Below are 26,916 nucleotides of genomic sequence, written 5' to 3'. Positions count from 1 at the left end.
AAAAAAAAACAACAACAACAACAATGTATTGAAATGAAGGTCCAACGTGAGACAGATGTTGAATTTTGGTTAAATATATAAATCTGAATAAAGTCAAAACCCAACATTAAACTGACATTGGATTTTTGTTGGAAATGAAAGTCATACATCACAAAAGTTGTACAGATGTTAAAACATATCGTTTGCCAGATGTTCACTTTTCATTGCAAAACAAAGTTAACATCCAATATTTGGATGTTATCAAGCTCCAGTGTTAGACAAACATTGCATTAATGATAACTCAACATTGTACAGATGTTAAATTTAGGTTACAAAATGAACGTTGGATGGATGTGATGTACTTTAGAGTCGTGTGAGTGTGTGTATACACACTAAAAAAAGAAAGTACAGATTTGTACTTAAAAGGGTACAAAGCTTGTCGCTGGGGCTGTACCTTATATTGAGGTACAAAAAAGTACCTTTCAGTGAAAGTCCTTTTTTGTACCCATGGTTTTTATGCCAGTAAAGATTATAAAAATGTTTGAATTATCATCAAGTAAATATGGCTCAAAAACTTGATGATCGAAAATTGTCTGGCTTTCAAATAAAAAATATGCAATTAAAATATATATTGTTTATTAGTACAGTGATACAGAATACTAAATGTACCCTTTGGCTGGTTAAATGGTACAAATTTGTACTTATTGCTGTTAGAAATTACTTTGTACTTCAGAGGGAACAAATCTGACCCTGTAAAGACCAATATTGTACCTTTGAGGGTACAATTATAAAGAATGTACCTTTGAGTACAAAAAAGTACTTGTATCGTACCCCTGTTTATAGAGCAGCTCCACTGTTATTAGTGGGAGAGGAAACAGACGCTTTTACTCCCCTCAACGTTTAGTTCTGCTGAGCTGGAGTGACGAGCGGGTCCTGATTTATTTCAGCACGGAGCTGAGGGTCACATAAAGCTGTTAAACTAAGAAAACACACTCACACACACACACTCACACTCTCTCACACACATATAAATATATATATACACACTGTGTTTGGAGCTACTGTACTGTTTACAGTGTACTGTAAGTGAAAAAGGTTGTGTATTACTTACTGAACAGCACACACACTTACACACACACACACACACACACACACACACACATACACACACACACACTTACACACACACACACACACACTCCAGGCCTCCAATATTTTACACGGATGTCAATAAAACAAACAATAGCAGGCGAGGCAGTGCAGCGAGGGCTATAACGGGATTCTGCACTGGTCCAGCAGACTGCTTATGGCTCTCTGGCCTTTTAAGGTAAAGATTCGCAGTGTCATCGTTTTCACTGCATATCCAGCGAAATTGGACAATTTGTCATAAACTGACTTTTTAAAGGAACAGCATGTATATAGTACAGTATATAGATTCATTATTCAAGAGCTAAATATAAAAACATTTACTCCAAAACTTTTACTTCACTTATCAGCGAGGAAAGGAATGCACACTTATCCTGCTTTTGTTGGAGTAACTGTCTCTACTGTTTAGAGAGAATATGCTTTATACTAGATCGACAATTTTTAAAGACAAAAGCCCCTATTGTAGCAATCAAAAGGCGAGCCATCAACTGTGCACCGCACAGCTTGAATTAGGGTATGTGACTGTGTCTTTGCTATCGTAACAACGGGAAAAGTACAGCTTGCACAGCTTAAAACGTGTAAGAGATATGTATTAAATCTATTAATTAATCAAGGGTGTGGTTATATATTGAGTATTGCAGCATCACAGTGTTGTGAAATTATTGTTATTATGAGCATAGAGAAAGATAGACAGGTTTAGAGACAGAAAGACAGGTTTAGAGAGAGAAAGACAGGTTTGGAGAGAGAGAGAAAAGGGTTACAAAGACAGATACAGGTTTAGAAAGAAAGATAGGTTAAGCGCGCAAAGAGAGATGTTTAGAGAGAGAGAGATGCTTAGAGAAAGACAGGTTTAGAGAGAGAGACAAGTGTAGAGAGATAGAGAGAGGTTTACAGAGAGAGAGAAAAAGGTTTAGAGATAGATGGACAGTTTTAGAGAGAGAGACAGGTTTAAAGATAGAGAGACATGTTTAGAGTAGAGAGACAGGTTTAATGAGAGGTTTAAAGAGAGAGACAGGTTTAGAGAGAAAAAGACAAGTTTAGAGAAAAAAAGGGTTACAGAGAGAAAGACAAGGGAGGTTTAGAGAGAGAGAAAAGGGGTTATAGGGAGAGAGAAGAGAGAGGTTTAAAGAGTGGGAGAGAGGTTTAGAGATAGAGAGACAGGTTGAGAAAGCAAGATAGGTTTAGAGAGAAAGTGTGAGAGAGGTTTAGAGAGCGAAAAACTGTTACAGATAGAGACAGGTTTAGAGAGAGAGAGAGAGAGAGAAAGGTTTAGAGGGAGAGACAGGTTTAGGGAGAGAAAAAAAGATTACAGAGAGAGAGAGACAGGTTTAGAGAGAGAGAAAACTGTTACAGAGAGAGACAGGTTTAGACAGTGAGAGAGAGAAAGGTTTAGAGGGAGAGACAGGTTTAGGGAGAGAAAAAAGGTTACAGAGGGAGAGAGAGAGACAGTTTTAGAGAGAGACAGGTAGAGAGTAGGAGTGAGAGTAGTGGGAATAATCCTCACTGTAGGGTCACATGATAATTATCAATTACAGTGTGTCTTGCTGAGCGCTGTTCTCTGTGTGGAGGCAGCTGTTAGAAAGGCCAGCCGTCAGCTCAGCCCGTATCAGTGGAATCTGTACAGCGGTGACGAATTGACTGCAGAGGCAGAAAATGATGACTCTGACCGTTTACTGAGTTCAGAAATCAGAGGTTAGATCAGGTGCAGAAAATCATACAGCAGACTGTGGGTTTCTAGAGGCCTGAAGCCTGAACTGAAACAGAAAAGTGGCAGAAATCTGAACTAAAAAACGCTTTACTTAAGTAGAAATGTTGGTTATCTATACTTTATATACTCTATACTTTATACTTTATAAAAAAATGTCGGAGGCGGCGGGGGGGGGGGTGGGTGGGTGGGGAGTGTACTATAGGACTTTGTGGTGCAGCCTGAGCTTTTGTTCTTAAAATTGTTCTTTATTTTTTCCCCTTAAATTACTTTTACTTTTATACTTTAAGTAGTTTTGAATCCAGTACTTTTTTAAACACTTTTACTAAAAGAGTAAAAAGCTTGAGTTGATACTTCAACTTCTACAGAAATATTTGATGCACAATGATTATGATGTGGTGAAGCAAGAGTTTAAAAGAGTTTAGAGCCCCTGTGTTCAAGTAAATATATCCATATTTGACCTCATGTATTGGTAATGCATCATAAACGATATTTTTGCCCCACACCTAATTATTATAGACATTCACTTGACGCATCCGCATCAGTAATAACTACTGTGTATATGGACAAAAGTATTGGGACACATTCTTCATTAGTATTCGTTCCAGAATCAATGGTATTTGAAATAGTTTTATCTTGTTTTTTTGTCTATTTTCACCTGTGTCTTGTGCCTGCACTGTTAAAATAGCGTCAGAGTTTTTGAATATATATATATATATATATATACATATATACAAACACCTCAATCAACACTGATGGGCATGGCGAGCCTCGTCCACAGTGACTACTAACCAACTCAAACAGCCCCGTACTATAAATAACACAACCTATATGCCCTATTTAACACGGAGATAACACCTCACCACCTATACTCACCTTAATCTCCCTCTTTTACTCTCCTCTTTTCTATCTTTACTCTCTCTCTCTCTCATTGTCTGTTGATTGAGGTGTTTGTGGGTCGGTGGGTCTCTATATATTTTTATTTACTGGAAACAAAATGAAAAACATCAGCACCCGCACTCCAACCTGCTCATTATTTCTGAGGTTTAATTAAGACCTGTGTGTGTGTGTGTGTGTGTGTATGTGTGTGTGTGTGTGGAGCAGCGGGGGACAGAGCTCCTGGGGGGTCATGCTGTGTTGTTTTGCTCAGTGCATGAGGGGGGAAACGGGGATGGAGGGGGTGAGGTATCCCCTACTTTCCTTCTCCACAACTCCCTCTCTCTCTCTCTCTCTCTCTCTCTCTATATATGTCTTTCTCTCTGTCTATGTTTCTGTCTGTCTGTCTCTCTCTCTGTCTGTCTCTCTATCTCTCTCTATCTATTTATCTTTTTCTGTATTTCTCTCTCTGTATCTCTCTCTGTATCTCTCTCTCTCTCTCTGTCTATCTATCTTTTTCTGTATCTCTCTCTGTATCTCTCTCTTTCTCTCTCTCTGTCTATCTATCTCTTTCTGTATCTCTCTCTCTCACTCTCTCTCTCTTTGTGATGGGGAGCTGCAATCAGCTTTTAATAGCTTTTATTTTATTCTATTTTTCCTTTCCACCTTAAAGTAAAAAATATATAAAAAAATATTTGTAGGTGATTTTGGTTGCTTGTGCTGCCATCTTCCCGTTGATTTGTGTGTTTGAAAGGGGATTCTGCCTATATAGACATTCATTGTTTCTTCTAAATTCAAGGTTATTAAAAAGTGTTTTAGGCTAGATATTAGGAGAACTAGGTCCCGCCCACAGAGAACACTGATAGGTCTACTAAGCACAAATACAAACCAATCAGGATGATGTCTTTGTCTCTCACTCGCTCTGTCACTCTTGAAGGTCTTGATTTCTGCAGTATATATTGTATTTTGTTTAAAATGTAAGGAAGCCACGATCAATATGTGGGAAAATCCCGCGTGTCACAGGAAAAGTGGGATGTCTGTTTTACTGTGGATTTTGGCCAATTTCTCTCTTTTCCTTCCCCATAGAAATTTTTTTAAAAATGTTTCTTTAAAACGTTAAATTTATTAATTGAGAACTTGTTTCTGTGACATATTGAGCAAGTGAATTATGGGAAATATAGTTGGGAAGTGAGGATTTGATGAAGGCAGCAGGAGGAGCTGGGAGTGTAGATGGACATTGATATTCTAGAAGCTTCACCTTCTCTGTATGATCATCTACAGACCAGTTCATCGTTCTGGACTCGTTTTCCTCTCTTTTTCTTTCTCTCTTTCTCTACCTCTGTCCTTTTGTCTTTCCCTCTTACTCTCTCTGAATTTTTTTTAATTCTCAAACTCTCTTACTATTATTTCTCTCTCTCCTTCTCTCTCTCTCTCAGATCTTGTGATTTGCTCAGAGCGTGATGTGTTGTTTAACCTTTCGAACAGCGGCTCAGTCTTCATTAAACCCCTCCTCCAGTCACACGCTGCTGCTGCCCACCACGTGCCCCCAGCCATTGCATCACACACACACACACACACACACACACACACACACACGCACAGAGCAAAGACGTATAGGTCTACATGCATGGATGCACCTTCTGCACGGCACACATCAATCTTACAAACTGCAACCTCACAGCCTACATACTGTCAAATAGAGTTACATCATTATGCCTGTTTAATTACAAAATTAAATAAATATTTAATAACATAGTATTGGGGCACCTGCTCGTGTTGAAATAACTGTCTCTACTGTTTTATTTTACTGCATTCAGTAACATTAGAGCATCAGTGAGGACATAGTAGTAACTTTACAATGGAGTGCCAAAAGTCATGGGACAGCAGTGTGTAAAAACTGATTATGAAGTGTTACTCAGGTAATATACAGCTTTGGAAAAAATTAAGAGACACTTTAGTTTCTGAATAAGTTTCTCTGATTTTGCTATTCATAGGTTTAGGTTTAAGTAAAAGGAACATTGTTGTTTTATTCTATAAACTACGGACAACATTTCTCCCAAATTCCAAATAAAATATTGTCATTTAGAGCATTTATTTGCAGAAAATGAGAAAGAAGAAGAAGATGCAGAGCTTTCAGACCTCAAATAAATACAGATAAAGTTAGCCTGTTAGTGATATACGCTTTACATGTAAAGATTGGTGTCAGAAGTGGTTTATTTGGTGTTAGTCATTAGATCCTGCTGTTCTGATTGGATAAAAAGTAAACCTTGGATCGTATTTATTTCTCTTTAACCTGAAATCTTTTAATAAACAGCGATATTGGAACTGTGATATAATCGCAAAAATACACACTAGGTTCGTGCTATAAGGTGTAATATTGGCACTGCTGTGCTGATCTACGCTATACTCAGCCTGCAGTGCCAATATTACACCTTATAGCAAGAACCTTGAGTGTATTATTGCTTAATTTAAGACTGTAGTTCTGCATGTGTTTCTCTGTATACTTTATTATTACCTTTTTTTACCCTGTTCTCCAATACACAAGATGCTGCCCACAGGATGCTGTAGATCAGGGGTGTCAAACTAATTTTGGCCGAGGGCCACATTGGCATATTGGCTGTCCTCTGAGGGCCAGATGTAACTTATAAATGTAATAAAATGGAACCAAATGTAATATTAAATGAATGTAATTACTCCTTAATGTTAAATAACTCTCAATATATTATTTATTCAATCAAATATTACAGTTGCATGGAAAAAAATGTTTGCTTGTTGCTCTATTAACATAAATCCTTTTAATTTGTCATGTTATGAAATCCAAAAACTCCATCAATCAAGAACCAAACTATTCAAGTGAATAGAAATGACATCAAGTTATATTAACTTTGATCAAAACGTTTGATACTGAAATAAGGCTTAATAAATATAGCAGTTCCTCATCCAACCACTAGTCGGAGCTGCAGCAGCAGCACAAGCCCGCAGTCTTTACTAAGTCAGAGCTACAGGCCAGCCACGGGCTACAGAGCTCAGCTGAGCCAGTCTGGAGCGTTTTTAAAATGTTTAAGTTCTTCTGTGTATGAAATAAAGATTTTTAACCCCACTAACCGGATAATTCAGCTCTCTACAGTTCATCTTTCAGCCCAAGCAGCTAACAGCAGCAGTTTAGAGCAGCGTCACGGAATCACTGCTCGAATTACATTAAAAACAGGTCAGTTAGCGCGCTGCTAACCTCATATTTTTTTATTGGAGGTTATTGAAAGGGTTATTGGGGGCAGAAATCAGTAAAGGCTGGTTAGATAAGTGATTCACGTCCTCGTCCTTTGCTGAGGTGAAACTGCGACTAGCGCTGTCACAGTGATGTTTATTGTCATTAAAACAGATTTTGTCAGGTATTGTCTTATAAATATTTACACAGAACTTATATCTCTCCTAAAAAGCGTTTATTTTGGTCAGTAACACTCTTCGTAACACAAAAGGCATACCGGTCTTTCGCCTTGAAGCACAGCCGTCCGTCTGCATCAACTTTTCTTTTTCTGGACATTATGGGATAAACATTTGTATGTCTCAATTCCATCCGCGAAGTTACGCCTTCCCTCCGGCAGGGTTTCCACATCAATGACTACACTGCCGTGTAGTGGCAGTCAGAGCCATAGAGAGAGCCGTAACTTTGCGGGTAATACAATCGACAAGCATTGTGGGAAATGTAGTTTTTGGTCAAAGAACGCTCCTGACCTATTTATTATAGACACTAAGATCTTACAAGGTCTCGCGGGCCACATAAAAGGACGTGGCGGGCCACATCTGGCCCGCGGGCCTTGTGTTTGACACATGTGCTGTAGATGGTCTGTTCTCAGTCCAGCAGTGACACTGAGGGGTTTAATCAGTGTTTGATTGGTGTATATTGTAATCATATGAATCGTATCACCGATCAAGTTCTTGGCAATACACAGCGTACCCTAATAGCTACACCCAGCAGTTGTGTGGCAGTAGTGGTAAATGTGCGAGGGGGAGTTTTACGTAGCCCTGCCACGAACTCAGCAGCTGGGATACACACATCCATCAGGCCGTGAGGAAATAACTGAGGTGATTATTCCTCATTCTCAATAGTTCTGGTCTTCTCTGAGCCTCGGGCCAGGAACACAGGCCCGCACAGACTGTATATTGTGTAATGCAAGTAAAGACATATTGAAAAATGTACTTATACACTGCAGATCACTGATCACAAACGTGTACGACCGGCTGTGTCCGCTCATTCAAGCATCTGCTGTAATGAATATCCTTCTTTCTTCTTTCTGCGTGAGGATGTGCTGCAGCCCTTCACCGCCGCTGCTGCTTTCATGCAGTACCAGTTATTATGTGGTCATATGCTGTTTTTGTTGAGAATGTTGTTTATCCTTGTCAATGAATCGGCATGTTTTTCACTGACCCGTGGTTAACTCCATAGATAGCATGTTCCGATCAGGGTCAGTCCGGCCCTGAGATTCGCCATATGTGATGCAGGATTTGGACAAATGTGGTTTATACTCAGCAGCCGGGGTGTTGGTACAAGTGGCTCAGGCAACCAGGGTGTTGGCAAATAGGTTTGTGGATGGATTCTCCTATTATACTCAGCAACCGGGGTGTTGGCACATGCAGCTTAAGCTGATTGTGGTATTATATCCAGCAACCAAGGTGTTGGCACAATTGGCTCAGGCGAATTTGCCACATTATACTAGCAACCAACCTGTTGGCACATGCGACTTAGGCCAATTGTTGAGTTATACTTGGCAACCAGGGTGTTGACAGAAGCAGCTCGGGATGATTTCCATATTATGCTCGGCAACCGGAGTGTTGGCACAATTGGCTGAGGTGAATTTGCCACATTATTCTCAGCAACCAACCTGTTGGCACATGCGACTCCGGGCGATTGTTGAATTATACCTGGGAATCAGGATGTTGCTTGTACAAGTGGCACAAGCAGAATTGCCCAGAGACTGTGATACGAATTGGGTTGAATGTGGTTTATACTCAGCAGCCGGGGTGTTGGTACAAGTGGCTCAGGCAACCAGGGTGTTGGCAAATAGGTTTGTGGATGGATTCTCCTGTTATACTCAGCAACCGGGGTGTTGGCACATGCAGCTTAAGCTGATTGGGGTATTATATCCAGCAATCAAGGTGTTGGCACAATTGGCTCAGGCGAATTTGCCACATTATACTAGCAACCAACCTGTTGGCACATGCTACTCACGCCAACTGTTGAATTATACTTTGCAATCAGGATGTTGGTAAAAGCACCTCAGGTGGATTTCCATATTATGCTCGGCAACCAGAGTGTTGGCACAATTGGCTTAGGTGAATTTGCCACATTATTCTCAGCAACCAACCTGTTGGCACATGCGACTCGGGGTGATTGTTGAATTATACCTGGGAATCAGGATGTTGCTTGTACAAGTAGCACAAGCAGAATTGCCCAGAGACTGTAATACAAATTGGGTCGAATATGGTTTATACTCAGCAGCCGGGGTGTTGGTACAAGTGGCTCAGGCAACCAGGGTCTTGGTAAGTGGGTTTGTGGATCAATTCTCCTATTATACTCAGCAACCGGGGTGTTGGCACAAGCACCTCGGGTCGATTTCCATATTATGCTCAGCAATTGGAGTTTGGCACAAGCAGCTCAGGGTGATTCCTATATTATACTCAGCAACTGGGGTGTTGTCTAAAGTGTCACAGGCCAGTTAAAATATTAAACTTGCCAATATGGGTGTTGGCAAAATTGTAGTGGCCCAGTTCCCATATTATACTCAGCAACCAGAGTGTTGACACATGATGATTCCAACATTTTACTCCGCACCCAAGGTGTTGGCACCTGCAGCACTCTTTTGGAGAATTTAAGCCAGAATTGGGCCATTCTGTGATTTCAGTGGATCAATAATTCTGACATTTGAATAGAAATTCTCTGTGCATGGCTAAAAAAGGCTGGAGCGGCCGGTGCAGATGTTCCGATCTGAGCTCAGAGAGGTGAAGTCTGCGGATTCAGAGCTAAAGTTTCTCGAAGACGTTCTGATGCGCTGATAGTCGGGCTGTATTGATGGCTCGCGAGAGTTATTTGGAGGGGAAAATGTTTCCCGAGGGGAAGAGTAATCCACAGCTGATGTCTCCAAAAAGTCCCGTAAACAGATATGGCTCAGTCATGCCGTAATTAAATCTGCAGTGTCAAGACCACAAGACTCCAGCAGCATTCCAGACAAATCCCCAGATCCAGGACCGGTCAGTGATCGAGAGAAACCCGGCTTTTAGGAGAATCTAGAGTTACTGTAGAAGAAATACTGTAGAAACTCACGCATCCAAATATGTGTGGACTTGTCTGGTCCCTGTGGAGAAGCTCTGCCGATAGAACTGAGCTCAGTATTGAGCTGTGGATCTGTGCACTGTGCTGGGATTGATTATCATTATATAACATCCTGACCTGATCAAATCCTCACAGCAACGTTCCAAATTCTGGATAAATCCTTCCCTGGATATTAGAGACAGTTACTCCAACAAAAGCAGGATAAACTCTTCAATATTCTTGTCTACATAGTATATGTAGTAAGACTGATAAAGAAATACAGAAACACATACTTCTTGTACGCTGAAGTGTTGTACTTCAGCTCCCTGGCCATTATACTGGAAACACTAAACATGAATACTTTGTCCATTCACTGGACACTTTATTAGAAACACTCCCTATCTTGTGCATCCTCTCAGTTGCCGATATATTAGGAACACCTACCATGTAGTAAGTCCACTCATTTTATCTCTTTATTAGAAATACCTTTGGTGTAGTGTATAGACTCAGTGGCCACTTTATTAGAAACACTCAGTACCCTGTGCATCTACGTATTTGCCACTACATTAGAAACAATTAATGTGTAATATGTCCACTCACAGGCCAATTTAATAGAAACGCCTATCATGTAGTACATCCACTAATTTTATATCTTTATTAAAAACACCTATGGTGTAGTCTATCCACTCACTGGCCACTTTATTATAAACACCTACCATGTAGTATGTCCACTCATTGGCCAATTTGTTGGAAACACTTACAACCTCATTCTTCCACTCACTGACCAATTTATTAGAAATACCTATTGTGAATTAGAGCCACTTACTTCTCAATTTATTAGAAACACCTTCCATGTACTAAGTCCATTCATTTTATCTCTTTATTAGAAACACCTTACACTCTAAGAAATATAAGTACAGATTTGTACTTAAAAGAGTACAAAGCTTGTCGCTGGGGCTGTACCTTATATTGAGGCACAAAAAAGTACCTTTCAGTGAAAGTACTTTTTTGTACCCATGGTTTTTGTGGCAGTAAAGTTTATAAAGATTATAAACATTATCATCAACTAAATATGGCTCAAAAACTTGATGATACAAAATTGTCTGGCTTTCAAATAAAAAATGTGCAATTAAAATATATGTTGTTCATTAGTACAGTGATACAGAATACTGAATGTACCCTTTGGCTGGTTAAATGGTACAAATTTGTACTTATTGCTGTAAGAAATGACTTTGTACTTCAGAGGGAACAAATCTGACCCCGTAAAGACCAATATTGTACCTTTGAGGGTACAATTATAAAGAGTGTACCTTCGAGTACAAAAAAGTACTCATATCGTACCTCTGTTTTTTAGAGTGTAGTAAGAGTGCATAGACTCACTGGCCACATTATTGGAAACACCTGCCCTGTAGTGTGTCCACTTGTTTGCCACTTTATTAGGAACACCTACTTTATTGTACTTCCATTCACTGGCCACTTTATTAGAAACACCTACTTTATTGTACTTCCACTTACTGGCCACTTTATTAGAAACATCTACCATGTTGTGTGGCCTCTCACTGGCCACTTTATTAGAAACACCTACCATGTGATGTGTTCAATCACCTGCCACTTTAGTGGAAACACCTACCCTATAGTGTATCCACTTTATTAGGAACACCTGCTTTATTGTGCTTCCACTTACTGGCCTATTTATTGGAAACACCTACAACCTCAGACTTAGAAAGACCTACCATGAAGTGTGACTACTCGCTGGCTACTCGCTGGCCAATTTATTAGGAACACCTATTGTGTAGTGCAGGGGTGTCCAAACTTTTTTTTTTGGGGGCCAGAAGAAATTTATTTGAAGTCACGGGCCACAGACTCCGTAATAAAACAAATAATGAAACATACCACTTTAAATAATACTTTTTTCCTGATTATTTCATTTACACACCATTTTACTTGACTTACTACCTTTATCTTTGAAAGTGTTGTGTAGAAATGCACACTCTCTCCGCTTTTAGACTCTTTGCCCTGTTTTTCTGCGCTAGAAATGCGCACCCTCTCCTCTTTTAGACTCTTTGGCCCGTTTTTCTGCGCCATAAATGCGCACTCTCTCCGCTTTTAGACCATTTGGCCCGTTTTTCTGCTCTAGAAATGTGCACTCTCTCCGCTTTTAGACTCTTTGGCCCGTTTTTCTGCGCTAGAAATTTGCACTCCCTCCGCTTTTAGACTCTTTGGCCCGTTTTTCTGCGCTAGAAATGTGCACTCTCTCCGCTTTTAGACTCTTTGGCCCGTTTTTCTGCGCTAGAAATGTGCACTCTCTCCGCTTTTAGACTCTTTGACCCGTTTTTCTGCCCTAGAAATGCGCACCCTCTCCACTTTTAGACTCTTTGGCCCGTTTTTCTACACTAGAAATGCGCACTCTCTCCGGTTTTAGACTCTTTGGCCCCTTTTTCTTCGCTAGAAATGTGCACTCCCTCCGCTTTTAGACTCTTTGGCCCGTTTTTCTGCACTAGAAATGCGCACTCTCTCCGCTTTTAGACTCTTTGCCTAGTTTTTCTGCACTAGAAATGCGCACCCTCTCCGCTTTTAGACTCTTTGGCCCGTTTTTCTGCGCTAGAAATGCGCACTCTCTTCGCTATTAGACTCTTTGGCCCGTTTTTCTGCGCCATAAATGCGCACTCTCTCCGCTTTTAGACCATTTGGCCCGTTTTTCTGCTCTAGAAATGTGCACTCTCTCCGCTTTTAGACTCTTTGGCCCGTTTTTCTGCGCTAGAAACGTGCACTGTCTCCGCTTTTAGACTCTTTGACCCGTTTTTCTGCGCTAGAAATGCGCACCCTCTCCACTTTTAGACTCTTTGGCCCGTTTTTCTTCGCTAGAAATGTGCACTCCCTCCGCTTTTAGACTCTTTTGCCCGTTTTTCTGAGCTAGAAATGTGCACTCTCTCTGCTTTTAGACTCTTTGGCCCGTTTTTCTGCGCTAGAAATGCGCACTCTCTCCACTTTTAGACTCTTTGGCCTGTTTTTCTGCGCTAGAAATGCACACTCTCTCCGCTTTTAGACTCTTTGCCCTGTTTTTCTGCGCTAGAAATGCGCACCCTCTCCGCTTTTAGACTCTTTGGCCCGTTTTTCTGCGCCATAAATGCGCACTCTCTCCGCTTTTAGACTCTTTGGCCCGTTTTTCTACACTAGAAATGCGCACTCTCTCCGGTTTTAGACTCTTTGGCCCGTTTTTCTTCGCTAGAAATGTGCACTCCCTCCGCTTTTAGACTCTTTGGCCCGTTTTTCTGCACTAGAAATGCGCACTCTCTCCGCTTTTAGACTCTTTGGCCCGTTTTTCTGCGCTAGAAATGTGCACTCTCTCTGCTTTTAGACTCTTTGGCCCGTTTTTCTGCGTTAGAAATGTGCACTCTCTCCGCTTTTAGACTCTTTGGCCCGTTTTTCTGCGCTAGAAATGTGCACTCTCTCCGCTTTTAGACTCTTTGCCCCGTTTTTCTGCGCTAGAAATGCGCACTCTCTCTACTTTTTAGACTCTTTGGCCCATTTCTGACACCTAGCGTTCAAACTTTGAATCTTACATTATAAAAACCTGCTTAACAGTGGGGACAACTTTTTAAAATACCTCGTGGGCCGCTCCAAAAAAGGAAACAGGCCGCAAATAACGTGGTGTGTCCAATCACTGACCACTTTATTATATTAGAATTATATTAAAAAAACACTCACATTCATCCCCTCATTTGCCACTATATTAAAAACACTTAGTGTGTACTAAGGCCACTATTTGCCACTTTATTAGAAACACCTATTATGTTCTTTGTCCATTCACTGGCCACAATATTAGAAATACCTATTTTGTATTAAGGCCACTTACTGGCCAATTTATTAGAAACACCTATGGTGTAGTGTGTCCACTCACTGGTCAAGTTATTAGGAACACCCATCATATATGATGTTTACTCATTTTGCACTTTATTAGGAACACCTTCTTTACTGTGCATCCACTCACTGGCCAATTTATTGGAAACACCTACAACCTCATGCTTCCACTCACTGGTCAGTTTTTTAGGAACACCTATTATGCAGTATTTCCACTCTCTTGACACTTTTTTATCAGAAACAGTAACTCAGTTCAGTCATTTGATTAAGTTTGATTACAGTGTTTTTAAATTAATTAATGGCTGGTCAGTGGAAGATTATATTGGGTACGGTCGGCACACATAATAAAGCAGTGTGTTGCGTTTGAGCCCATTCCAGTACAGACCTGCAGGAAACAGCAGGGGAGCTGAAAGCGTAATGCGGCTGCATAATGAGAGGGACTTTTATTAGGTTAAGATCTGAATCAGAATCAGTGGGAATAAAATCTCATTACATTATCTTATATTAAAGTGGAGAACATTTTCCATTATCCTGTTACTGTTCTGCTGATGGAAGGTCTAGTTAAGGCAGTGATGAAATGGGCAATACAGAATATGATAAATAAACACAGCACAGGACACAACCGCAGAGATTTGATTTAATAAAATATATACAATATACAAAATAAAAGTCCTTTAAGAGTAAAGGGGAAGTCATGGGACAGCAGTATGCACAGTATATTGATCATGAAGATCATCATGTCACCTCAGTTGATGAATTTAGAACAGCCACACCTGTATAAGTGTAAGTTGTGAGGTGTTATCATTTCAAAACGGCTGAACGCAGTTGGTCAGTGTGCCCTTAGTAAGCCCAAATGAATTATGGGAGTTGGAGTCTGATAGTGGGTGCAGATGGATGGGATATTCCATTTCTGAACATAAGTAAGTGTTGTAAGGTGTGTACCAGGAATACTGTATGTCATAGAAATCATTGCTTGGGATGGGGCAAAAGTGCTAGAAGTAGTGGTTAGAAAACCTTACTGAAGCTCAATGATTACCTGTTCAGCAAAAAAAGCCAGCTCCTTTGTTTCCATGGCTACAGCACACTGTTCGCTGCTGTTGGGTTCTATACCTGGCAGCCCGGGGTGTGGAAATTTTACAGAGCCTGTAAAAACAGTGTATTTTTTATTGTTTTTAGAGTTAAACAGTGCCCAGAAGTTCAAAAGGTAGATTAGATTTAGATCTATGTTAAAATATGGATACTCTCTGTATCCCCCCCCCCCCACAATCAGTATGTGATATTATAAAATTAAACAGATACAATTAAACAAAGATATTTAAATCTAAATAAAATCCAACAGTGATGATCTTTATTAAATAACCATTATTAAAAAGTTACAGTGTTCAAAAAGAGAAAATTATAATAATAATCATCATCATCATCATAAAAAACTTTACATTTATAAAGCACCTTTCATACATTAAAATGCAGCTCAAAGTGCTGTACATACAGAGAGAATAAAATCAGAATAAAAAAGAAAAAGAAAAAAAACGCAGTAAAAGTAGTTACATTAAAAATTACTAATAAGATAAGTCAATAGAAAATGAGATAAAATAATAAAAATAGTAAAACTGTAAAAAAGGTCACATAAAATAATTATATGAATTAAAATGACAAAAGATTCTAATTGTGGCATATTAAAATAAATATTAAAATAAATTAAAAAAGAAAACATAAAAAAAGAAAACATAAAAATGTAAAATGATACATATATTGATGTATAATAATGCAAATGGCTCAATTATTAAAACAAAGTCTATAAAAATATGTTTGCTTGTCTGATTTTAACTGGTAAGCTGTTCCATTTTTTTTGGAGCATAAAAAAAATCCTGCTTCCCCACTTTGTGATTAATCATGATTATTTGCAGCAAATTGTGCGATTAATTTGCAAACAAAAATTATGTTTGACAAATATTATTTAACTAAAGCTTGGTTTAGGGTTCCACTGATGCTGAATTGCACTTTTTAGTGAGTTTTTTATGCTTTTGAGGTTCAGAAAAGCTTGAAGGAAGTCTACAGACATTTCCACAGATTATTATTATTATCTCTCAGATATTATTATTATTATTATTATTATTATTATTGTTATTATGGGCATTATTGATTGAAGTGCAGCGAGGTAATTGCACGCTTGCAGGTGACTAATTGAATTAGATAGAGCGCAGAGCAGGTTTGCAGAAACAGAGGTTAATACCTTGATTGAAGATCCAGTGCTTGTTGACATCTGAACGATTCAGTGGGTAAATTACCCTCATTAGACATGCTACGTCAATTTATACCATTTTCTTCCTCTCCTTCGCTTTGCTGTCGGGATGCTTTATCACAGAGAACGAGGCCCGGCCTGTACCGTCGAGTCGGCTGGAGATCAATCCTGATGAATATTTGAAAAGAGACTGTTTTTATTAACATCGATTTAATATCCTTAGTGAATAAAAAGTAGATTAAATTATAATAAGCATTATTATGCTATAGTGCACTAAAGTGTTCTTGTAGCCACAATATTAATCAGTATATTTAAAGAGTGCTAAAATTGATTTTTATTTGTACCTATTCTACTTTAATTGTATAAAAAAAATTGTACAAACTTAAATAGTGCTAAGTGTACTTAACTGTACTAAAATTGAACTATTTAAAATATATAGTTCTTAAGTAACATTTAAACATTTAAACTACTTCATGTATGTAACCCCATATTTTAAATATGCTTACAGTAAAATTATAATACATTTAATTATTAGAGTATTACAACTGTATTACTATTTATTATATTATATTAGGAATGTAGTAACAATTGGTGTTAAATAATATAATATATAAACAAATATGAGGACAAATATGCTGTTTTTATCTGTCTTTTGTAAGTAGCACACTTCTAGCATTTACTTTGTTGGGTATACAAATATATTTTAATATACTGTACTACAGTGTGTAACAAATTTACTTTTTATTTGATATTTAAATGTGTTATTTAACACTGTATCCTTTAACTTATATTTTTTAATAATTATAATTTCATTATAGCATTGAAATACATTTGAACTGTTATATCAATGTAATACCTAAATATACATATTTTTAAAACCATTTTACCAATGTAGTAATTTAATTTACGTTCTAAAAAAGTTAAATGATATATTGTACTTTAAGTGCTGTAACTACTGTAACTTTTGTTTTTAACACACTTTGCTAAAAATGTGCAAAAGTATATTTTAAAATAAGTATTTTAGAAATATATTTAATAACATTAAACTAAAAGAGTACTTCATAGTAGTCATATTTATTTTTAAATACACTATATTGTACTTTTAAACTTTTATCAAATTGAAAACCTCTGGAATATAATCAAGAGGAAGATGGATGATCACAAGCCATCAAACCAAACTGAACTGCTTGAATTTCTGCACCAGGAGTAAAGCAGCATAAAGTTATCCAAAAGCAGTGTGGAGGACTGGTGGAGGAGAACATGATGCCAAGATGCATGAAAACTGTGATTAAAAACCAGAGTTATTACACCAAATAATTATTTCTGATCTCTTTAAACTTTATAAATATGAACTTGTTTTCTTTGCATTATTTGAGGTCTGAAAGCTCTGCATCTTTTTTTTTTTTGCTATTTCAGACATTTCTCATTTTCTGCAAACAAATGCTCTAAATGGCAATATTTTTATTTGGAATTTGGGAGAAATGTTGTCCGTAGTTTATAGAATAAAACAACAATGTTCATTTTACTCAAACATAAGCCTATAAATAGCTAAATCAGAGAAACTGGTTCAAAAACTGAAGTCCTCTCTTAATTTTTTTCCAGAGCTGTATTTACATTGTACTAAAATACATTCATTTTCAATGGATATTGATGGTGTAGCTCTAGGGCAGGGTTTTGTCCTGCGGTGTAAATAACACTGCGCCACTGGCACAGACGGGCAGGAGGAGAAGGAGCTGGCAGCGCTCTGTCTGTTCACACTGTGCCAGCCTGTGCCACTTAAAGTGACAGCTCAGCCAAAATTCAGCAGAATTTCAGGGCAGTGGATCAGCTGGCTCCGGCTGGGTGGCTGCAGTTCCCTGCTGTACGGTTTAAGCTGGTGGTCTGAAGTAGAGCTGAGCGGTGGGACGATATCTGACCGTATCGTGATCAATTTACTGTAGTGATTAATGATTAAGAGCTGTGTGATTAATTAAGTGAGAGCGTCCACTACTTACTACAGTAGGCAGAGTTGACGATACAGAAGAAATAAAAACAGCAGCAGCAATTCAATTGGTTGAGACAAACTAATTGCTATTCAATCAATCAATCTGTCTGTCTGTCTATGTACTTCTGTATTTCTACCTATTTGTCTGTCTCTCTGTCTGTCTGCCTGCCTATCTATCCATATCTGTCTATCTGTCTATGTACTCCAATCTTTCTATAATCTGTCTCTCTCTCTATCTGTCTGTATGTACTCCTATATTTCTGTCTATCAATCTGTCTCTCTGTCTGTTTGTATATCTATGTCTGTCTGTCTGTCTGTCTTTCTATGTACTCATGTTGTTCTACATATCTGTCTGTCTCTCTGTCTATGTATCTATGTACTCCAATTTTTCTATCTATCTGTCTGTCTGTCTCTTTATGTACTCCTTTCTTTCTATCTATCTGTCTGTCTTCCCATCTGTGTATCTATCTATCTGTCTGTCTCCCTATGTACTCCAGTCTTTATATCTATCTATCCGTCTGTCTCTCAGTCTGTCTGTCTATCTATGCCTGTCTGTCTCACTATGTACTCCAATATTTCTATCTATATGTCTGTCTGTCTGTCTATCTATCCATGTCTATCTTTCAATGTACTCCAATCTTTCTATCCATCCGTCTGTCTCTGTCTGTCTATCTATGTGTGTATGTCTCTCTATGCACCCATACCTCTCTATCTGTCTGTCTGTCTTTTTATGTACTTCTATTATTCTGTCTATCCATCCGTCTCTCTGTCTGTCTGTCTATCTATGTCTGTCTGTCTTTCTATGTACTCCTATTTTCTATATATCTGTCTGTCTCTCTGTCTGTCTGTCTATCTAGGTCGGTCTGTCTCACTATGTACTCCAATATTTCTATCTATACGTCTGTCTTGCTGTCTGTCTGTCTGTCTATCTATCCATGTCTGTCTATCTTTCAATGTACTCCAATCTCTATTTAATATCTATTTAATCCTTTCTTTCTATCCATCCATCTGTCTGTCTCTGTCTATTCATCTGTCTTTATGCCAATGTATCATAGCCTTATTATGTATTTATCTGATTATTTTTAAGTTAATTGAGGTTGTCAATCACAGAAACAATTATTATTATTATTATTACTACTATTATTATTATTACTACTATTACTATATTTTTTTTTAGATATTTCAGCAGTTTTCTCATCTTTTCTCTCTCTTTTCTCTCTGTAACAGAGTCGTATGGCAGAGAGCTTGCGTCTGTTCGACTCCATCTGCAACAACAACTGGTTCACCAACACCTCGCTCATCCTCTTCCTCAACAAGAAGGACCTGCTGGCCGAGAAGATCAAGCGCATCCCGCTGACCGTCTGCTTCGCCGACTACAAGGGTCAGAACACCTACGAGGAGGCGGCGGTTTACGTCCAGCGGCAGTTCGAGGACCTGAACCGCAACAAGGAGACCAAGGAGATCTACTCGCACTTCACCTGCGCCACCGACACCAGCAACATCCAGTTTGTGTTCGACGCCGTGACGGACGTGATTATCCAGAATAACCTCAAGTACATTGGGCTGTGCTAGGACCGGCGGGCGGGGGGCGGGACGAGGGCGTGGCTTTTGGAGAGAAGTGGAAACGGAGGCGGGGGGGCGGACAGCGAGACGAGACACGCCGGATGCCTGAGGATACGCCTGTCCGTGCTGTATATGGAGCCTCCGTTGCTTGCCGGTTGCAGCAGGAACCAGAGCGAGACGATGGCCAATGGCAGCAGGGCGGATGCTGCCACCCACCTGCTGCTGCCACCCACCTGCTGCCACCCACCTTGCTGAAGTTACAGTTACAGTAACGAACAATGTCTGAACGTCAGTTTAAATGTGTTTGCACTGAATTCATGAGTATGTAGACGAACTCAAACTCACATAACACACACACACACACACACACACCTTTATTTGTTTTTGTCACTCACAAACGACTCAGTTGTGACTCCGTTGACCAATGGAATTGATTGTCCGGCACATGTTTGACGTGGACACACTGGTAGCTTCTGGCAGATGTTCACACCATTCACTTCCAGCTCCAGAACCAGGCACATTCTGTAGAGGTGTCCCATCAATTTTGCCCAATTTGAATAATGCTGCTTTGGGAGAAGATTAAAAAAAAAAAGAATAAAAGGTTGGGACACTTTTAGAATGTGACATCAAACCCCAGGAGCCAATCAGACGACAGACGACAGCCGTGACTGACGATGATAGCACTTTGGCTCCCTATCCAAAGGTGAAAACTGCCACCATGCAACGCTGAGATAAAGCGGCTTTTCTTTTTACACTCGTTCACACTGTATTTTATTTATCGCTGTCCGACCCTTAGAAAGAAAAATGCTCTATTTTCTCTTTTTTTTGCTCTTTTTTTGTCTTTTTTGTTAGTTTTTTGTCTAAAACAGGATGTACGGATGTTCCGGATCTACCTTAGGTCCAGAGTTTTAGAGCAAAAACGCCTGATTTTCCAACCGAGAGTGTTACACTGAATTGAGCATTAAATGTTTCGTAAAAATAAACACATTCATTCCACTTTCCAAAAACAGAAGCGTAAATAGTGCCAATTTAAAAAAAAAAAATGTAAATAAAGAACAGACCCGTCCACCAAACCTTTTTGGTTTTTACTGAAAAGCAAACAAAACAAACAAAAAAAAACAACCACAAGAAAATGCTGAAAAACTGAAATTCAAATATGCATGATTTTGTTACTTTGGAATTTTTGATAAATTATAGTTTGATTTGTTTTCTTATATTTTTTTTATTTTACTAATATACTCCCAAATACCTATATATAAATATATATATAAATAAATTCATACGAAAATATATATATATAAATATAAATCTATATATATCTATCTATCTATCTATATATATATATATATATATATATATATATATATATATATATATATATATATATATATAAAACAAAGTCGAACACTGTGTACACTTGTACAGCTGTTTTCTGAGAGGTATTTATTATTGAAGAGGAGACAGAGGTGTAAAGCAGAGAGTCAGTAACTCATATCCAGCTCAAACCCCAAACCCAGCATGAGAATATTAGCCAAGAATATGCTGGCGTTTTGCATCAACGACAAAAAAAGAGGAAAAAAAAAACAAAACAAACAAAAACGTATATGAGCAAAAAAAAAAAAAGAAAAAAAAAAGAAATAAATTCTCGAAGAAGAAAAACGAGAAACGTTTCCTTTTTTAATCTGCCGTCATTTTGAGTGGACTTTGTTCTCGGTATGATGTGTAAATAGTATGTGAGGTGCATTCTTTGTGAGAAAAGATTAATAATAAAAAAATTAAAATTCACGTTCTCAAACGTAGGGGTGATTGGCAGAGAGAAAAGGCCCCGCCCCCTTTTCTTTATCTCCTCCTCCTTCTCCTCCTCCTCCTCAGCTACGATGATGATGATGACGATAACGATGATGATGGTGGCGATAATGATGATGATAATGTTAATGATGATGATTATAATGATGTGCGACCATCCCGAGCTAAGGGCTTCAGGCTTGACTTTACATGATGTCCACTGAAAACAAACAGAGAAAAATATTTAAAAAGACGTATAAAAGAACAATAATAGTGAATAAAAAGGATTATGCAAATGTTTCCTTTGTGGTTGGAGGTGTTTTTGTCAGGTGGTGGGTCGGGTGGATCGGGTGGGTTTCGGGTGGATCGGGTGGGTTTCGGGTGGGGTCGGGTGGATTGGGTGGGTTTCGGGTGGATTGGGTGGGTTTCGGGTGGGGTCGGGTGGATTGGGTGGGTTTCGGGTGGGGTCGGGTGGGTTTCGGGTGGGGTCGGGTGGATTGGGTGGGTTTCGGGTGGGGTCGGGTGGTTTGTGTGGGGTCGGGTGGGTTGGGTGTGCTACAATCATTTACGCTGAGTGGACACTTTATCGGAAACCTCTCTGTCTCTCTTAGCTCAATGAATGGAACTTTAAAGCAGGTGTTTCTAATTAAGTGGCCAGTGAATAAGCACAAAGTGGGTGTTTCCAATAAAGTGGCACAGTTTAGAGTGATTAGAGGCACAAGGTTGAAGAGGTTTCCAATAAAGTGTCCAGTGAGTGGAGGCATGTTGAGCTGCGGAACATGAGAAAATGGTTTTCCTGCTGCTGCCACTCTTTACATAACTCTGGGAAGTCCCAGCATTCTCTGCTGCATTCCCATAACACACACTCACACACACACACACACACATATACACACACATGCAGCAGTCCACTCCTGGACACTCTTGAGTCTGATTGCCCTGGCACCAGCACCACACAATCAACACTTAATTAATTAAGTGCAATTAAATTATTCTGAAATTGATTTGTGTCTGCAGAGACTTTGAGCCTGTGATGTAAAAAGCTGTGTGTGTCTATAGGAGTGTGAATGTATTTGTGTGTGTGTGTGTGTGTGTTAGAGGAGGGAGTTGGGACGGTCACACATTCCATGCCAATTAGTGCCCAAACCCGGGCTGACCCCTGTCGCTGTTTACAGAGCTTTATTGTTTCACTCTTGGAAAAGAAGCGAATCTGAGAATCTGCTGGAGACAAGATACGTGCTCATCTCTCGTTACAGTACAGCCATTACATTAAAACCACTGCCAGAGTAAAAAACATTGATTACTTGGGTTTAGTGCCATCTGTCAAGGGTTTCAAGGGCATATCATGCAACTCAGATTGCTGCAAAACATAGAACCTGTCAGATGTGGTGTGATTAGACACTGGATATTGTCACTAGGGGGTGAATAAAAAGATACTTAGAGTATCTTTGGGTGGTGTACCTCCTGGTGAGAGCTTGTGAACTGTTAGACATACTGCTACAACAGGTGTCGGCAATTAAGTTTGGCTGCGTGTTTTGTAAAATGAAGAGTAATGGGATGGAGTGCTACATACTAGTTGCTTTCCAGCCCAGAGGGTTGTTGAACCCAATTGCAGAACAGTTGATCTCAAAGCAGGTAAACTCGAAAAAAAAGGAAAAAATAAATAAATAAACACACCGCTTCTCACACGGGATAAAACCTGTGTCAGGGTCGTGGTCTAATACACTACCGCTGCCCCGGATACTGAGTTGGGACACGGCAGAGAAAAACGCCCTTATAAGGACATAGAGAGCCCAAGAACAGGCGGAAAAATGAGAACGTACACACAGCAAGGGTTTCCCAGGGATGTAGGAACATCTCCACCAGATATCTAGATTTTATCACCAAACCAGCATTTATTGGAGCAGCTTCATTTTCAACCAACGAGTGCAGAGCAGGATCTACAGGCCCAGCTGTAGCAACATTACCTGTGCGTAAATGTGCTGCAGGATCCATACAAAACCTGTAGAACCTCCATCATACCCAACCGTCTCAATCTTATATTATCTTACATCCAGGATAGAGGATCCAACAGGGAACTATATAGAGACTCCTTTCGATTACAGTACAGTTTCCCCAATAAACTTATCCTTTAATTAATGTAATGTTACTTTATTATGTCATCATTGAATCCAGACAGATAAAGATTCACTACTTTTTAACTATGAACTTCTTGGTATAATATTATTTTTTGACTCGGAAGTACTGTGGGAAAGTGGGCGGGTCGGGGGGTGGGGGGGTGCGAGTTGTGTTTTCAGTGACAATAAAAACAAATGAAGGAAAATCCCACACAGGGCCGAGCAGCAGGGCCGGCTGGTGCAGGACCTTGTGACTGTCATGAGCAGTGATGAAGGAGAGACAGCCAAAACACACACACACACACACACACACATGCACACACAGAGTATATTTATCACAATGCAATACAGTAAAGGAAACATAAATCTTCAGAACTTGATTTTCTTTCAGCAGAGTACACATTTTCACCAAAGCATTACTATAAGAGTAATGAGGGGAGAGAACACCCCTTACTGTACTCACCCAGAGAGAAACAGCATGACCTACTGTACTCTCTCTCTCAGACTTCGGCTGCTGATGGAGAAGCAGCATGACCTACTGTACTCTCTCTCTCAGACTCTGGCGGCTGCGGCACGGCCTGGTAATGAAACGGACGATCTTTGAACCATGGTGAGAAGTTAAGAAGCTGAATGACCCATTCAGCTTTTTATCATTCGCACTGATAAATAATCCTAACAGTAACTGATTATAATCATTTTTGTTACCTTTGGTAATCGTTTTTGTTACCATATTGTTACCTGTGGTATGACAGACATGATTTTTCCCTGTTTCAAAATTTCTGATTCTCAATGTTTTTAGATTTTAAGGTCATATTTTTGTCTTATTTTAAGTCCTAATTCAGTTGTTTTATCTTTGTTCTACTCATCACAGAAACATAGAGCCCAAGATATAACACCAATTAGAGCTTTAATAAATCATAAACAGCATTGTTTTGTGTGTTTTATGCAATCAAACCTCTTTACAGCAATGTTCCAACAGCTACTGTAAAGCTTTCCCAGAAGACTAGAGGCTGATATTGTTAAATATGTGTAAACTCTATATTAATACACTTTATCTGAGGCACATTTTAACTACAAATCAGTCCATCCATTTCAACCTACTTCTATCTTAGCATTTAGCTGCTGCAGCTACAGCCCACAGCAACAGAGTAAACTTCCATAGGAATCAATCCGACCCTCGTTAGGCCTCTCAGCCTATCGATATTGATCTTAAAGTCAATGGAAATACACCCAGGGTGATTATCTCACGGTTGGCTTCAGCACCCATGAACAGAGCAGTGTTTAGCACAGCTGTATGCAAAACACACCCCTATTATTATAGGCCTATTCAGGCCAAACTGGCCTTAAAACACCCATCATTTTACTATAGTACAGTGTTTAGTGCTTGTAGTTGAGTTAGATTGTAATTCAACACCTATACTTTTACTATAGCTTGTTTAATTGAGTTAGACTGTGATACAGCACCTATAATTTCATAATCGTACAGTTTTTAGTGTTTGTAATTGAGTTTGTTTGTGATACAATACCCATAGTTTCACTATAGTACAGTTTTTAGCACTTGTAGTTATACTGGTATACAGCATCCATACATTTTCTATAGTACAGTTTTCAGCTAATTTAATTGAGTTTATCTCTTGTAATTGGGTTAAATTGTAATACAGTATTTGTACTTTATTGATTACAGTTTTAGCTCTTTTATTTGAGTTCAATTAAGATACAGCATCCATACTTTCACTATAGTATAGCTTTTACGCCAGTTAATTGAATTAGATTGTGATACAGCACCCATCATTTCACTATAGTACAGTTTTTAGCATTTGTAATTGAGTTAGACTGTAATATAACACCCATAATTTCACTATAATACAGTTTTAGCGCTTGTAATTGAGTTAGACTGTGATATAACACCCATAATTTCACTATAATACAGTTTTTAGCATTTGTAGTTGAGTTAGATTGTGATACAAAACCTATAATTTCACTATAGTACAGTTTTAGCATTTGTAGTTGAGTTAGATTGTGATACAAAACCTATAATTTCACTATAGTACAGTTTTTAGCATTTGTAGTTGAGTTAGATTGTGATACAGCGCCCATCAGTTCAATATAGTACAGTTTTAGCACTTGGAATTGAGTTAGATTGTAATATAACACTAATTTTACCATAATACAGTTTTTAGCTTATTTAATGTATTTAGATTGTGATACAACACCCATAAGTCACTATAGTACAGTTTTTAGCACTTGTAGTTGAGTTAGACTGTGACACAACACCATCATTTCACAATAGTACAGTTTTTAGCGTTTGTAGTTGAGTTAGATTGTGATACAACACCCATAATTACACTATAGTTCAGTTTTAACACTTGTAATTTAGTTAGATTGTGACACAACACCCATAATTTCACTATAGTACAGTTTTTAGCGCTTGTAATTGAGTTAGACTGTAATTCAGCATCCATACTTTCAATATAATACAGTTTTAGTGCTTGTAATTGAGTTAGACTGTGACATAACACCCATAATTTCACTATAATACAGTTTTTAGCATTTGTAGTTGAGTTAGATTGTGATACAAAACCTATAATTTCACTATAGTACAGTTTTTAGCATTTGTAGTTGAGTTAGATTGTGATACAAAACCTATAATTTCACTATAGTACAGTTTTTAGCATTTGTAGTTGAGTTAGATTGTGATACAGCACCCATCATTTCAATATAGTACAGTTTTAGCACTCGGAATTGAGTTAGATTGTAATATAACACTAATTTTACCATAATACAGTTTTTAGCTTATTTAATGTATTTAGATTGTGATACAACACCCATAATTACACTATAGTTCAGTTTTAACACTTGTAATTGAGTTAGATTGTGACACAACACCCATAATTTCACTATAGTACAGTTTTTAGCGCTTGTAATTGAGTTAGACTGTAATTCAGCATCCATACTTTCAATATAATACAGTTTTAGCGCTTGAAATTGAGTTAGACTGTGATACAACACCCATAATCTCATTATAGTAATTAAATTAAATTAAATTAGCCTGTGATAGAACAGCCATATTTTCACTATAGTACAGTTTTTAGAATTTGTAATTGAGTTAGACTGTGATAAAACACCCATTATTCAATACAGTACAGTTTTACCGCTTGTAATTGAGTTAGACTGTGATACAACACCTTAAATGTCACTATATTACAGTTTTAGCCCTTTAATTTGAGTTAGATTGTGATGCAGTACCTAAACACAGACACATTTGAGACTACCCAGATCAAACAGGCTTTAAAGGTGTATCATTAATTACAAAACTGAAAATATTAATATTTTTTAAATAATAAAAAAAAA

General features: G+C 38.5%; 1 protein-coding gene across 2 annotated transcripts in view; it reads left to right on the top strand.

Moving 5' to 3' along the window:
• The window catches only part of gnaz (guanine nucleotide binding protein (G protein), alpha z polypeptide), an 89,680-nt gene extending 67,932 nt beyond the window's left edge, over positions 1 to 21,748 (top strand). For both annotated transcript variants that reach the window (XM_049468334.1, XM_049468333.1), the window contains one exon: positions 19,328 to 21,748. In XM_049468334.1, the coding sequence (XP_049324291.1) occupies positions 19,328 to 19,672 (345 nt within the window). In that variant the 3' untranslated portion in view covers positions 19,673 to 21,748. The remainder of the gene's footprint in view (positions 1 to 19,327) is intronic.
• Positions 21,749 to 26,916: the final 5,168 nt, after the last annotated feature.

Source organism: Astyanax mexicanus, chromosome 20 (genome assembly GCF_023375975.1).
Source record: "Astyanax mexicanus isolate ESR-SI-001 chromosome 20, AstMex3_surface, whole genome shotgun sequence".
Lineage (NCBI taxonomy): Eukaryota > Metazoa > Chordata > Actinopteri > Characiformes > Acestrorhamphidae > Astyanax > Astyanax mexicanus.
This window is presented reverse-complemented; position numbering and strand designations above follow the sequence as displayed.